The 14,897-nt window shown below is 41.4% G+C and overlaps 1 protein-coding gene across 1 annotated transcript; it reads left to right on the top strand.

The window, feature by feature from the left end:
* The first annotated feature begins 6,454 nt into the window (after nt 1-6,454).
* On the top strand, nt 6,455-13,174 carry LOC121792453. Its single transcript, XM_042190405.1, has 14 exons — nt 6,455-7,158; nt 7,378-7,464; nt 8,369-8,472; nt 8,937-8,987; nt 9,104-9,275; nt 9,527-9,835; nt 10,039-10,242; nt 10,410-10,889; nt 10,997-11,197; nt 11,288-11,476; nt 11,744-11,907; nt 12,078-12,230; nt 12,315-12,393; nt 12,485-13,174. Exons 1-14 carry the CDS (start codon nt 6,715-6,717, stop codon nt 12,920-12,922), a joined length of 3,075 nt encoding a protein of 1,024 aa, XP_042046339.1. The 5' UTR covers nt 6,455-6,714; the 3' UTR covers nt 12,923-13,174.
* Nucleotides 13,175-14,897: the final 1,723 nt, after the last annotated feature.

Raw genomic sequence — 14,897 nt, 5'->3', positions numbered from 1 at the left:
TTATTTGTATCAAGCCCAATTCTTCGTAACCAACTTTTGGAAGTCCTCTTCAACTTCATTTTGGGCCTAGAGCAATTATTCTTTTTAGCCCAATTTGAAATCCAATTGTTATGAGCCCAAATGATTTATTAATTTATGCAAGAATTTAAACGGGAGATGACTCTCACTCAATTTCTGTTCCACAACATCCGGAAGAAGAGAACAAATCGGTTTCTACTCCCCATTCAATGAAATCGGTTTCTACACATATATCTCCCCATAATCCCACGTTCATCACTCTCAGTCAGCATCATTTTATTTCACCAGTTTCAAGCTTTAGAGTTTCAGAGAGAATTAGAGAAAGAGAATGTGAGAGAGAGTCGATGGAGAGATGGTGAGGGATTGGAGACATGAGTGAGCCTCTAATTTCGTAAAATATTGGAGAAGGAAGTTGAGAGTGAGAGTGGGACTGTTTTAGAAAAGAAGATGGAGATGAGAGATGGGTGTTTCTCTGATTTTGGGAAATTTAAAGAAAGAGGAAGTGACGGCGGCTGTGCCTGCGAGGGCGGCGGCGGACAACACCGGGCTGAACTCAGCAGCAGCAGACACGTCTGCTCATGACGAACAGGAAGTGGCTGCTCGGCTGAGCGCGGTGCTGCAGGGCGATTAGCGGCGGCAGCCGCTGGTGCAGAGGAGTAGCTAGAGAGAGAGATAGTAGGCGACGGATGAGAGAAAGAGAAAGAGAAAGAGAGAAGTGATGGATGACCGAGGAAGGAATTGGACATTTTCAAATTCCATTTTTGGAAGTTAGGTAATGAGAATAAGAGAGGTGAGTATGGCCCCTTGTTCCATTTAATATAATTGGCCATAAGATATAATTCAAGCAATATTGATAAATAGTAGTATGGGCTAATGATCTAATTAGGAGGGTGGCCATTGTTTATTTGAGTTGGACTAGAATTTGTATACGAGAATGACGAGAGCTCGGACGGAGTCAATAGAAGGATGAATACGATGTGCTAAAGTCACTGAAAATCTTAGAATTTTCTAAGGGGGATCGAAGGTAAGATTTATACATGCATGTATTGTTGGAATTAAACTATTTCTTAAAGTCTAATTTTTGCATATTATGTTATTTTAAAAAGGGATTTTGCATGCTTTTTGACGACGGAACCGACAAGTTGAGGCGTTAATCTTTTGAAGTGGACTTTCTTTTTAAATAAGGACTATGTCCTAATTATATTTATTTTTCAAATGATGTGAAATATGTTTGTCGTGCAATGTTTTTGTTTTGTTATGTGACCTATCTGAAGTGGCTTCTGCCATGTATGTTTAATCGAATTCGGGTTCCAGTAGGGCCGCAAACCCTACTCGGACTAGTGTACACCCCGTAGATCGTGCACTATCTCTTTGAGTTGCCCGGTCTAGTGACTTGGAATGTGGTCACATTCTTTGTCATGTATGTTCAGATATGGTATGGTGATGTTGAGATGATGGTGGTGTTGATGGATGGTACGTTGAAATGTTTTTGGTGACTCGTGCCCTTTCTAAAGTTAAAACCCCGAGGTCACTCGTTAATGGCATGATAAATATTTTTATAAAATGTTTTCGGCATGAGTCCACTGAGTGCATCAAATACTCAGCCTTGCATGTGTTTTCTCTATGTGCAGGTTGAGCTGTGATGAGCACGGTGAGTGTTGAGCATAAAAGTGAGGAAGATGATAAATAAAATGTTCTGAATATATTATGTCTTCATGCATAATATTATTCTTCTCTCGAATGCTTCCGCTGAATGTTGTTTCTTTTGATTTCAAGTATTTTTGAGATACTATTCGTTTCGAGTTGTTGATTGTTGAAATGATACTCTGATTTTTATTCGAGCTATACCCATTTATTTCGAGTTTTGGTCGAGTTGTGTTGATTTCCCCTTTCTTCCCCGCTTCTTTAACCCTCCCCTAGTCGCAACTGTCGAATATTAAATTAATTTTGCAAATATTGTAAACTTATTCATATTGGATTCGAGTTTTTATGTCAAAATTTGTAGACTATTGTCTGTTTATTTAATCAATCAAGAATCTACAGTTAGGCAGATTTTGCATCCCAATTTCCATCCATGGCAACCCTGTCAACACAGTAGTATTTCAATTATTGAGGAGTAAATGATTATTTCCATATGTATACACTTGTCTTTATTTGTAAAATGTAAGAGCATCCACAATGGCGGCGAGCGGACCGGCTAGCCGATTCCCGACGCTGGCCGGTCCGCTCGTCGAACATTGCAGCCGGTGAGCGGCAAATCGGCGAGCGCACTCTGATTTTCGGGCGCTGGCCGATGCGCTCGCCGATCGGCCAGCCGATTTTTATTTTTTTTTATTTAATTTTTGAAACACTATATATAAGCGATTTGCACGTCATTTTCATTCACACCACTTGTTTTAACGAGTTTTCTTTCTATCTTAATTTTTGTACAAGAGCAACAACGCGAAATGGAGCACAACAACGAGTCTACTCCAGTGACGAGCGGCTCTCAAACTCTCACGGTACCCGTGGGAAGTGGATGGGGTCCGATGGCCGGGTACTACAACATGTACCCTTGGCAGCAGATGATGTCCGGGATGGCATCCGGGGGTAGTATACCGGGATGGCAGGGGATGCAGGGCGAGCCGGCGATGCAGGGCGGGCAGGGGGTACCGGGGATGCAACCCGGGATGCAGGGGACGCCGGGGGGGGGGACAACGTCTATCGTCTCAGTTTTGATTTTTTAACTACTTGTTCGCACACATCGACCCCATCAGAGACGCAGTTCACTGGGTGTGATATTTTCTCCTTAGAGGAGTTGGGGATAGATCTCGGGGATGCGGACACTCCGGTTCAAACGCGAGGGGGGTGGGGGGGTTAGGGCGGGGTCGGGGCTCGCCAAAGAAGAAGAAGGGCAAGGGGACGGGCAAGAGGGTGGTCGGCGAGTCGTCGTAGCCGGCTGATGATGACAACCCGACACGGAGGAAGTGGACGGATGCGGAGAACGTCGCGCTGTCCAAGGCGTGGGTGAGTGTTTGAGATGATCCCCTCGATTCGAACAATCAGAGGATCGTCAACTTGTGGGCTAAAATATCAGCAGCCTACAAGGCATTTTGCCCGGTGGGGAGGCCACACAGCGGGGAGGAGTGTCGGAAGGGGTGGGACCGAATCAGGGCTGCGGTCTCCCGATTTTCGGGCTTGTACACCAACGCCCTCCGCATGTAGATCAGTGGCCAAACTGACGAGGACTGCAGGAGGATAACGGAGAAAGCCTTCCCTATGCCCGGGCTTTATAAGGAGTTTATCTACTAGAACTGCTATGAGATGCTGATGGACTCTGAGAAGTTTCGGGCATGTGTCGATGCTGGCTGGCCGAAGAAGCAGCGACTGAACTATACCGGTGATTACAACGGCAGCAGCGGCGGTTCCCACGACCTCCCCGAGGATGATCAGGAGTTCCCGTCCCCTCCCGCGTTTACTCGCCGCACTCGCCATGTTGGTCAAAGGCGGGCGCAACGGGCTTGCCAGGGGTCCCAGGAGGTCCAGTCGGCATCCCCCCTGTTGGCAAGTCGACAGCCGAGCTTGCCTTCTTCGCGCGTCAACAAACACGGGCTCAGATGTACAAGATCTTAGCTGACTGGAAGACGGCAACTGACCCGTGGAGAAGAGGTTTCTTCACTCAATGCTCGAGAGTATGCGGGTCGATTTGGATGCCGCCGCGGCACAGTTGGGGGGCTCTGACGCGGGCGGCGACGACGGCGGCGACAACGGCGACGGCCACGACGAGTAAGGCGGAGGCAGGGGCTCGTGCGTGGAAGAGGGGTTTTTTTTAAATTAATGTAATTTTTTTTAATTAATGTACTTTTTTTAAATTTAAATGTTATTATTGAATTTTCCCATATCTGTGTCGTAAATTTAATTCCGTATTTTGTGTGATTGGTAATTATTTATTTTTTATAATTTAGTTTATTGTAGCTAGCCTATTGTTTGTCGAGTTATTTGTCCTGATGATATGGCATGAGAGGTTTTTAAGTGCTGATGATGTGGCCGGGGGAGTTGTGGCTAGCCTATGACTGGCCTATGGCTTGTCCAGAATCGTTAGAGATGTTCTAACAGCTAAATATGTCTGATATATATTGTTTGAAAAAATTAGTTAATAAATAATTAACATTCCATACCTTCTTTAAGACAAACCCATCTCTAGATCTAGGTTTTTCCTCTCCCTATTGGCCAATAAATTAATGTTTAGTAGTATAAATTAAAAAAGCTTGTTTTCTCTCCCATCCAATAAAAACACAACAATAAAATAATTACTATTCGATAATTATACAGCACGCGTATGAGTAAGAGCATCCACAATGGCGGCAAGCGGACCGGCTAGCCGATTCCTGGCACTGGTCGGTCCGCTCGCTGAACAATTGCAGCAGGCGAGCGCCAAATCGGCGAGAAAAACGGCGAGCGCACGCTGATTCCCGGGCGCTGGCCGATGCGCTCGCCGATCGGCTGGTCGCCATTGCAGGCTCCCGATCAGCGAGCGATCGACCGACCGATTTTTTATTATTTAATTTTCGAAACACTATATATACGCGATTTGCACGTCATTTTTATTCGTACCACTTGTTTTAACGAGTTTTCTATCTATCTTAATTTCTGTACAAGAGCAACAATTCGAAATGGAGCACAACAACGAGTCTACTCCAGTGACGAGCGGGTCTCAAACTCCCACGGTACCCGTGGGAAGTGGATGGGGTCCGATGGTCGGGTAATACAACATGTACCCTTGGCAGCAGATGATGCCCGGGATGGCATCCGGGGGTAGTATGCTCGGGATGGCATCCGGGGGTAGTATGCCGGGATGGCAGGGGATGCAGGGCGGACCGACGATGTCGGGTGGGCAGGGGGTACCCGAGATGCAGATGATGCCGGGGTGGGCACCTGGGATGCAGATGATGCCGTGGATGAAGGGGACGCGGGGGGGGACAACATCTATCGCCCCAGTTTTGATTTTTTGACTGCTTCTTCACACATATCGACACCATCGGAGACGCAATTCACTGGGTGTGATACTTTCTCCTTAGAGGAGTTGAGGATAGATCTCGGGGATGCGAACACTCCCGTTCAAACGGGGGGAGTAGGGCGGGGTTCAGGGCGCGCCAAAGAAGAAGAATGGCAAGGGCAAGAGGGTGGTCGGCGAGTCGTCGCAGCCGGCTGATGACGAGAGCCCGACACGGAGGAAGTGGACGTATGCGGAGAATGTCGCGCTGTCCAAGGCGTGGGTGGGTGTTTGCGATGATCCCCTCGCCTCGAACAATCAGAGGATCGTCAACTTGTGGGCTAAAATAGCAGCAGCCTACAAGGTATTTTGGCCGGAGGGGAGGCCATGCAGCGGGGAGGAGTGCCGGAAGGGGTGGGACCGAATCAGGGCTGCGGTCTCCCGATTTTCGGGCTTGTACACCAACGCCCTCCGCATGTAGATCAGTGGCCAAACTGACGAGGACTGCAGGAGGATAGCGGAGAAAGTCTTCCCTATGCACGGGCTTTATAAGGAGTTTACCTACTAGAACTGCTATGAGATGCTGATGGACTCTGAGAAGTTTCGGGCAGGTGTCGATGCTGGCTGGCCGAAGAAGCAGCGACTGAACTATACCGTTGATTACAACGGCGGCAGCAGCGGCGGTTCCCACGACCTCCCCGAGGAGGTTTAGGAGTTCCCGTCCCCTCCCGTGTTTACTCGCCGCACTCGCCCGGTTGGTCAAAGGTGGGCGCAACGGGCTCGCCAGGTGTCCTAGGAGGTCCAGTCGGCATACCCCCTGTTGGCAGGTCGACAGCCGAGCTCGCCTTCTTCACGCGTCAACAAATGCGGGCTCAGATGTACAAGATCTTAGCTGACTGGAAGACGACAACTGACCCCGAGGAGAAGAGTTTTCTTTACTCAATGCTCGTGAGTATGCGGGCCGATTTGAATGCCGCCGCAGCACAGTTGGGGGGCTCAGACGCGGGCTCAGATGCCGCAGATTTGGGGGTACCGGATAGCGGCGACAACGGCGGCGGCGACGGCGACGACGACGAGAAGTGAGGCGGAGGCGGGGGGCTGTTGTGTGGAGGAGAAGTTTTTTTTAAAATTAATGTAATTTTTTTTAATTAATGTACTTTTTAATTTTTAATTTATTATTGAATTTTCCCGTATTTGTGTCGTAAATTTAATTCCGTATTTTGTGCGATTGTTAATTATTTATTTTTTATAATTTTGTTTATTGTGGCTAGGCTATGGCTGACCTATTGCTTGTCCAGTTACTTGTCTTGATGATGTGACAGGAGAAGTTTTTAGTGCTGATGATATGATAGATGGAGTTTTTGTCTAGGCTATGACTGATCTCTATTGGATATGCTCTAGAGTAAAGAATGACTAATTTCTGAATAAAGAAGAATCCAAATAAAACTTAAAAACAGAAAACTCGCTTCAGTCCACTGGAATTCTTGTGAAAGAGGAGACGAAACAAGAAAATAGGCAATCCACAATTCCAATCCAGTCAAAATATAAAAATACAGCAAACCCATCATTTTCATCATCCCAAAACGCTGTTTCTTTTTCTCTTTTCTGCTTATTTTGGGGGTAAATCTTGCGAACCGACATTCTTGAAACGAGTATGTATATGTGGAAGAGATTTGAGCTATAAAAATTTGAGTTCTTGGTGCTTCTCTTTTATGGAAGTGTAAATGGGTTCACTTGAAACTGCGCCTGCATTGAAGAGGGACTATAATTTACAACGTTCTTCATCTGCTAGAAGCTCTAACAGTATTGGATTTTCGGGGCAAAGGAGCAGATCAAGATTTGCAAGAGCTTTCTTTTTCAAGAGAATTGATTATCTTCAGTTGATCTGCGCGGTTGCTGTTTTCTTCTTCTTCATTTTCTTCTTCCAGATTTTCTTCTTGCCGGGCTCGGTAATTGAAGATGGAAACAAATCTGGGATAGCCCATGGCTTGTTTCGGAGGAATTCTGGTGTAAATTCCGAGGAGTTTTCGTTCCTGAAAGAGTTGGATTTTGGTGAAGATTTGAGCTTTGAGCCTTTGAAAATCGCTGAGAAGTTTCGGAAGAATGGTACTGTTGCGAATGAGAGTACATTTGTGAGATTTGGATACAGAAAACCGAAGATTGCTTTGGTGAGCATTGTAAAGATTTGATTTTTAAGTATTTTATTTTGTACGGACTTCGTGAATTTTATTCCTATTTGTATTGGATTTCCTTTTTTTTGGTTGACTGTGAGCATGTGTGTTCATGTTCTTTAGTTTTTGTGTTTGGTGAATTGAGCTATTAGCTTGGATGTGTAAGCAGTGTAGTACAAATGGGACAGCTTTGACAACAATGTGTGTGTTTCGTAGGTTTTTGCTGATCTATGGGTTGATCAACATCAAATACTAATGGCTACTGTTGCTACTGCTTTGCTGGAGATTGGATATGAAATTGAGGTGATGATTAATTTTTTATTTGCATTTTATACTTCTTGTAATCAAATTTATGTGTACAGGAACCCGTGGAGTTCTATGTTATAAATTTGTAGTAATCAAGATGGAATATAGATGTCTTTGTGCCTATGCCACTTGAATGGAAGTAGAATTGACCCTGGTCAAATTTATCGTAGATTATACAGCAGCAGTTTTGTCTGATTATTTGAGCCTTTTTGCTAATAAGATCGTTCTTACTATGCATCAAGAAAAATGCTGTAAGAATTTCGTGCATATGTTTGCTCAGTAACCTTATTGAGCTGAGATGGAGATAAGATCAATAGTATTACTTTGGATGATCTATGTCAACGATGTATTCTGACTAACCTAACCTTAAATTTATCTGATGCTTCTGAGTATGTTTCTTGAAACCTTTACGGCTCTACTTATTCTATTTTATGCTTACTTGTATGGAAGATATTTTTGTACTGAATGATTGCAGCCTCTAATAGCTTTAGAAACTTGCCAGTTTGGAATTTGGTCTATGATAGAATCCTTTTCTCGGACAAATAATAAAGAATAATACCATTGTTTTGGAAACTTTTGATTAATTGGAAGTTACTCTGTTTTGATTTGTCCGGAATCTGCTTAAAGTTCTGTATTGAGCCCTGGTGTTGGAGGGAGTGGAACCTCGGGTTCAATATTTTGGCGTATGAAATCAACTTTGCTGAATATCATCATATGCTTAGGTGGTAGTTTGGATAAAAGTGATAACAACGCCACAAAGAGAATCTGAGATGAAGGAACTAGAAATCAATATTTGTGGATTTATGTCTTATTTGTAGTTGTCACTGTTTCTGTTGTTTCCCTTCAACTTGTGTCACAAATTGAGGTGAAATAGCCATTAATGTACCCTTTCTTTTTTCAGGTATTCACTCTGGAGAATGGTCCAGCACATGCTGTCTGGAGAGATATAAATGTTACTGTCAATGCAGCTGACAAGGATATGAAGTTTGCTGTCGATTGGCTGAAGTATGCAATTTCCCTCATCTTTTCATGCCAATAAATTCTTTTGTTCTGGGATTCAACTGCTATAATATTTGAAATTTATGACTGTAGTTAAGCTTGACTCTTCCTACCATTCCAATGTCTCTAAAACAACTTATTTTTGTGTTCTCCATTGGCAAAGAGATTCCCCATAGACAAATTTATATTGATTATATATTTTCTTGCATTTTTCCTTTCATAAATCACTCTTCATGAAGTTCTAAGGTTACAATTTATATTTGTTGTTTTATGTAAATATAAGCCTTTGGGTTAAGAGCTTTCTTGTTGGGGTTTAATATATGTCCTCTACATTCTTGGCCCATTTTACAACTTACATTCCCCAACTACCTGCTTACTTATTCAGCTCGAGTCGTAAAAGGAAATTTAGGGATTTGGGTGAGAAGGCAAAAGATGATGGTATACGTTCTAATCTTTTGCTTCTTTTGTAGCTATGATGCTGTTCTTGTGAATTCGATTAATGCTGTGGGGTTCTTACCTTGGTAAGTGACATAATTTCATTTTCTCACCTATTTTAATTTATTTCTTTACGACAGTTTGCCTTTTTGTCGTTGACTATATCTTTTGCCAATGACATAAATGGGTTTACTCCTTACAGTCTTATGCAGGAACCTTTCAGAAATGTTCCTGTTGTATGGACCATCCACGAACAAACACTAGCCGACCGATTAAGACAATATGTTTCAAGAGGCCACAGTGAGCCGATTGATATGTGGAGAAAATACTTCAGCCGGGCCACAGTTGTTGTCTTCCCAAACCATATCCTGCCGGTAACCACATGTTACTTGTTATCTTTGTGTGGTATGCACATTTGTTTTTTTGGTTATTATGTACCAACTTCTTTAGACATAACTAGGAGTAAACTTGTAAGTTTCCCCGTCTCCAGAAGTTTTCGGTGATACAACGCCTGAGAAGAATTTGTTGCCATGTTTCTGATTCTCATGAATACAAATTGTTGTTGAGTGCATCTATGAGAGGATGTTACAGTGATTTACTTGACCAATGTTTACATACAATGCAGATTGCATATTCAATGTGTGATCCTGGAAATTACTTCGTCATCCCTGGCTCCCCCGAAGAAGCTTGGAAAGCTGATAAGCAAAAGGCTTTAGGTAGAGAAAATATACGTCTGAATATGGAATATGGACCAGATGATTTTGTTGTTGCAGTTGTGGGCAGTCAACTATCATATAGAGGATTGTGGCTCGAGCATGCCTTTGTTTTAAAGGCTTTATACCCGCTATATATGGACTTTGGTGATTCGCGTTCTCGTCTTAAAATCATAATCTCAGCTGGCGACTCCACTAGCAACTACAGCAGTATTGTGGAGGTGAGAGTATAATTTATCTTCAAACTACTTTCCCGTTGTAACTGAAGTTAGCATTCATTGAAACCATGCAAGGCACAAGCACCTACACACGTAAAACTAGAGAAGTTACAGGCACACTAATGTAAAACTGTCATCGTTGAAATGGAGGGAGGCTCCCGTTTTTTGGTTCCTTGTATACTAATGGACTGAATTTCTTGCTGCAGACCATTGCTCTAAAGTTTAGATATCCCAATGATACGGTGAAGCATGTTGCTATGGACCAAAACATAGATACTGTGATAAGTACAGCTGATCTCGTAGTATATGGATCCTTCCTTGAAGAGCACTCTTTTCCAAGTGTTTTGCTGAAAGCTATGTGCTTCCAGAAACCTATAGTAGCTCCTGATCTACCTGCAATAAGGAAATATGTAAGCACACTCAATATGATTGAATCTATGTGGTTAATAATAATATAACATGAAAGCTTGCTTGTTATCATATTTATCTTGATTGATGGATTGAACAAAGTATATAATATATAAATAAATATATATTCTCTGGTTTGACCTTCTAACTGGATGCATGAATATCTTAGGTTAGTGACAAGGTAAACGGCTACCTTTTCCGAAAGGATGATATGAGGGCTCTGACACGGATCTTGTTGCAAATGGTCTCATATAGTAAACTCTCACTCGTAGCTCAGAATGCTGCATCAATTGGAAAACATACAGCTAAAAACTTAATGGTCTCGGAAAGCGTGGATGGATATTCTTCACTATTTGAAAACATCCTCACTCTCCCGTCCGAAGTAGCACTACCCCAAGCAGCCAAAAGCATTCCCAACAAACTGAAAACTGAATGGCGATGGTCTCTTTTTGAAGCTGTCGCAGACACCCATTCTCCTAGCAAAGACGGTGTGGAATCTGTGGACAAGATTGAGAAGCTATTTAATCATACCAACGGAGAGAACTCTGTGGCTTTGATTTTACCAAATGAAACTTTTTTGTATTCCATATGGGAAGAGCAAAAGTACATGGATATTGCTTACATGAGAAAGAAAAGAGAAGATGAAGAGGTAAGTAAATCTGGTTTTCGCCACCTTCTATGAAATCAGGCATGGTAGATTATGGTGTTTGAGCTTCTTTGGTTTGATGACTCCTTTTTTCGGTGAAACTGATGCAGTTGAAGGATAGAACAGATCAGCCTCGAGGCACATGGGATGAAATATATCGAAGTGCCAGGAGGAGTGATCGTACGTTGCATGAAAGAGATGAAGGAGAACTTGAAAGGACTGCCCAACCACTATGTATTTACGAACCTTACTTTGGAGCAGGAACCTGGCCCTTCTTGCACAACACTTCATTATATAGAGGGCTTGGGCTGGTGAGCATTCGACTCATGCACAATGGAGTTTTTCATGTTTCCCTAGCTTACTAATATTCACCTGATGCAATGTTTGAATGCATTGTCTAGTCCTCGAAAGGTAGAAGACTTGGAGCTGATGATGTTGATGGGCCTTCTCGTCTCCCTTTGTTGAATAATGCCTACTATCGAGAGGTCTTAGGAGAATATGGAGCCTTTTTCGCAATTGCTAATCGGGTTGACCGCATCCATAAAAATGCTTGGATAGGATTTCAGTCCTGGAGAGCAACAGCACGCATGGTACCTTTTATTCTGCTCTTTAAGCATAATGTGGCTAATTTTTTCACAACTCTAGATTAACCAGAAAGTACTTCGGTTAATTGGAGACACTTATCATCGTTTGTAATTGTTGACTGTCATGCAAAATAACTTGTTCGATGGTATCCATTGAAATGATGTTCCAATTAGAAATGGAATAAATGTCTAACACATAATATTTATGAAGCATTTTGTGTGGTTTTTTCCTCAACAAATACCGACCCATGTCTAACACGAATAACGTAACAGGTATCTCTGTCCAAGAATGCTGAAAGATCATTGTTGGACGCTGTAGAAGCACGAAGGCATGGGGACACTCTGTACTTCTGGGCCCGGCTCGACAAGGACGCAAGAAACCCATTGAAACAGGATTTCTGGTCATTCTGCGATGTTATAAATGCCGGGAATTGCCAGTAAGTATTTTCGTGTTTACTTTATCACTCAAGTCCATCTCATCCCAGGCGAGGCAGGAGAAATAATGTGTTGAACTGAATGTGATATCGGATCACTCCCACCTTATGTTGGCACGGGGTTAAATTTGTATGTGTGTTTGACCTGATTTAATTTGTGTTGTGGCTATTAGGTTTGTGTTCTCGGAGGCTCTGAAACAGATGTATGGCATAAAACACAACTTGAGTTCTTTACCTGCCATGCCTTCGAGTGATGGCACTTGGTCTGTCATGCATTCGTGGGCTCTTCCTACCAAGTCCTTCTTGGAGTTCGTCATGTTTTCAAGGTTCGAACTCTTTAATTCCCATTCTGGTAAGGTTCTAATAAATGAACATATCTTTTAACAAACTATTGTTTTGCCAATTTACAGAATCTTCGTGGATGCACTTGATGCACGATTCCATGAGGATCACCAAAAACGAGGGATCTGTTGTCTTGGCATATCAAAGGTACTTTTCCTTTAATCACATTCAGTAAAGAAACAGTGAATGCTTTGTTGTGAATATCCTCTCAATATATATGTTATCTGAAATGTGTCAGGACAAGCATTGCTACTCTCGTTTGCTCGAATTACTAGTAAATGTTTGGGCATACCATAGTGCAAGAAGAATGGTTTATGTCGATCCAGAGACGGGTTTTATGCAGGAACAGCACGTGCTAAAAGGCCGGAGGGGCCAGATGTGGATCAAGTGGTTTCAGTTCTCCACTCTTAAAGCCATGGATGAGGACTTGGCCGAGGAATCTGACATTGACCGCTCATACAAACGACGGCTGTGGCCATCAACTGGTGAAGTAATATGGCAAGGTACCTATGAGAAGGAGAGGAATCTGAAAAATAAAGAGAAGGAGAAGAGGAGGCAACAGAGTAAAGATAAAATTCAACGAATACGGAGACGGACACATCAAAAAGTGATCGGGAAGTATGTGAAGCCGGCGGTGGATGCGTCGACGAATGCAACGGTTCTTGGTCTGAGGTAGCACTAATATTTTCATACTAATTCTTTTGGGTTACCATTTGTTTCTATTCTTTTAGGATCAAGATTTGTGTCCAAGATAATAGATTGCATCATTTTGATTCTTTTCTTTCTCTTTATTTGGTCATTTTTTGTGGCTTGTAAATGGTAGTTTAGTTTATAACTACATTCTATATTATCAACTCTCCCTATCTTGGAGATTTGGTATTTGTTGTACCTTTAGAGAAAATTTGAAAAGGGAAATTCTATTATTCTAGGCTGCTTGTGTGGTAATATATTAACTTCTCTTTGTTTTTTGTGCTATCGAAATTTATGTATCGTGTTAGATCTTCTTTAACTAAACCAAGCAAGCATGAGGTATAAGCTAAACTAAAATATGCACTCAAGCTTGTTATAGAGATTAAGAAAATCAAAGTTAGTAGTACGAGTCTTTAGGATTCATATTTTTTTTTTGGATGAGTAAATGAATTTAATTTAAAGGTCGTACTACGAAACATTCGAACATGCATTAACCTCTCTACCCCTGGTGAACTTGGACACTCCATTTGTTCTTTTCTAGCATGGCAATATTCTCCTCAGAATTAATAATTTCATACTGTATCTGATAATGACAAATAATTTTATTATTTTATTTTGGACCAACCAACAAAATTAGAGTACTTGAATATCTATTTTGGGAACGCTTTTTCTCTACAAAAGGCTCCATATTACATAAAATCAACAAATTTTCTTAACTAATTCATCTTAGAAAATGTAGCAATGTGCATTAACACAAAATGACAAAATATAACACAATTACAAAAAAGATTAAAAAAAAACTCAACTAGCCTAAAAAATAGTTAACCAAGAACGAGCTATGAAGTGAAAACAGAGCTGTCTGATCAAATTCAACATGTACAAACAAGACGACTTTTATAACATCAAGAAATTAAAACTCTTCGACATCCGCTCCACGTTTTATTGATGCATAACAAGGAAAGATTGGATGATATGATAGGGCGAAGTGCTAGCTAGTAAACGATTGATTAAAAGAAGATGTCCACATTCACAGCTTCTAACCAGATGAAACCAGATTACAGGAGTTAAACGCCTGTCCTCAATTTTGGAGAAGTACAGTTAAATATAGAAGATTGTGGAGTTAATTTTACATGTACCCGTTGTACAGCACACCGTGTTTGCATTTCTACACTTGATCTCATCCATGCATTCTCTTCAATATCTAGCCGATAAAGAATAAGTTTGACAAGATAAACACTTCTGCTAGATAATGTTACATTAACCAGAGGAACAAGTTCCTCTGATATTTGCCTACCTAACATGTTGACAGCTGCTGAAGTTTTCCCATATGTTGGCGAGTTCTCATTACTGAAAAAATAAGCATATATTATCAACATTTGGCGTTTCACCACTTGTTGTTCAGGTCGAGTATTTATAAGTCACGTGAGACTAGGGATGTCAGTATAGCCCGAAGCCCGTCAAATTTATAGGGTTAGGGCCGGAAATTTCTAGCTCGATAAAATCAAAACCCGATTAGCCCATACCTGATTAACGCGCAACCCGTTATGGCCAGACCCGAAAACCTGATAGACTGGCCCGAAAACTCGGTAAAATTTCTATTATTCTATTTTTTTACTCCTAATTCGACAGTTCATTGATTAATTTTATAATATAGATAACTAAAAAATTAACAATCAATTTTATATTAAATATACAAATTATATATTAAATTTTTATTAATATAATAATTGATAAATAAATTATAAACTTCAAATTCACTAAAAAAATTTTCTAAAACGTGCATTAAAATTTCACCAAATATCTCAAATATTAGTATTTGATCATGTTTATGATTGAGTTTAAGCATATATCTCAAATTTATCATAATTAAATATTTTACATTTTACGAATATAGCTAATTTTCATCATTATTTATTGGATTGATCACATGCTAATCTTATCGGTAGCAACCCGATTAACCC

Source organism: Salvia splendens, chromosome 2, assembly GCF_004379255.2.
Source record: "Salvia splendens isolate huo1 chromosome 2, SspV2, whole genome shotgun sequence".
Taxonomy (NCBI): domain Eukaryota; kingdom Viridiplantae; phylum Streptophyta; class Magnoliopsida; order Lamiales; family Lamiaceae; genus Salvia; species Salvia splendens.
The sequence above is the reverse complement of the archived record's forward strand: the minus strand, read 5'-3'. Positions and strand labels throughout refer to the sequence as shown.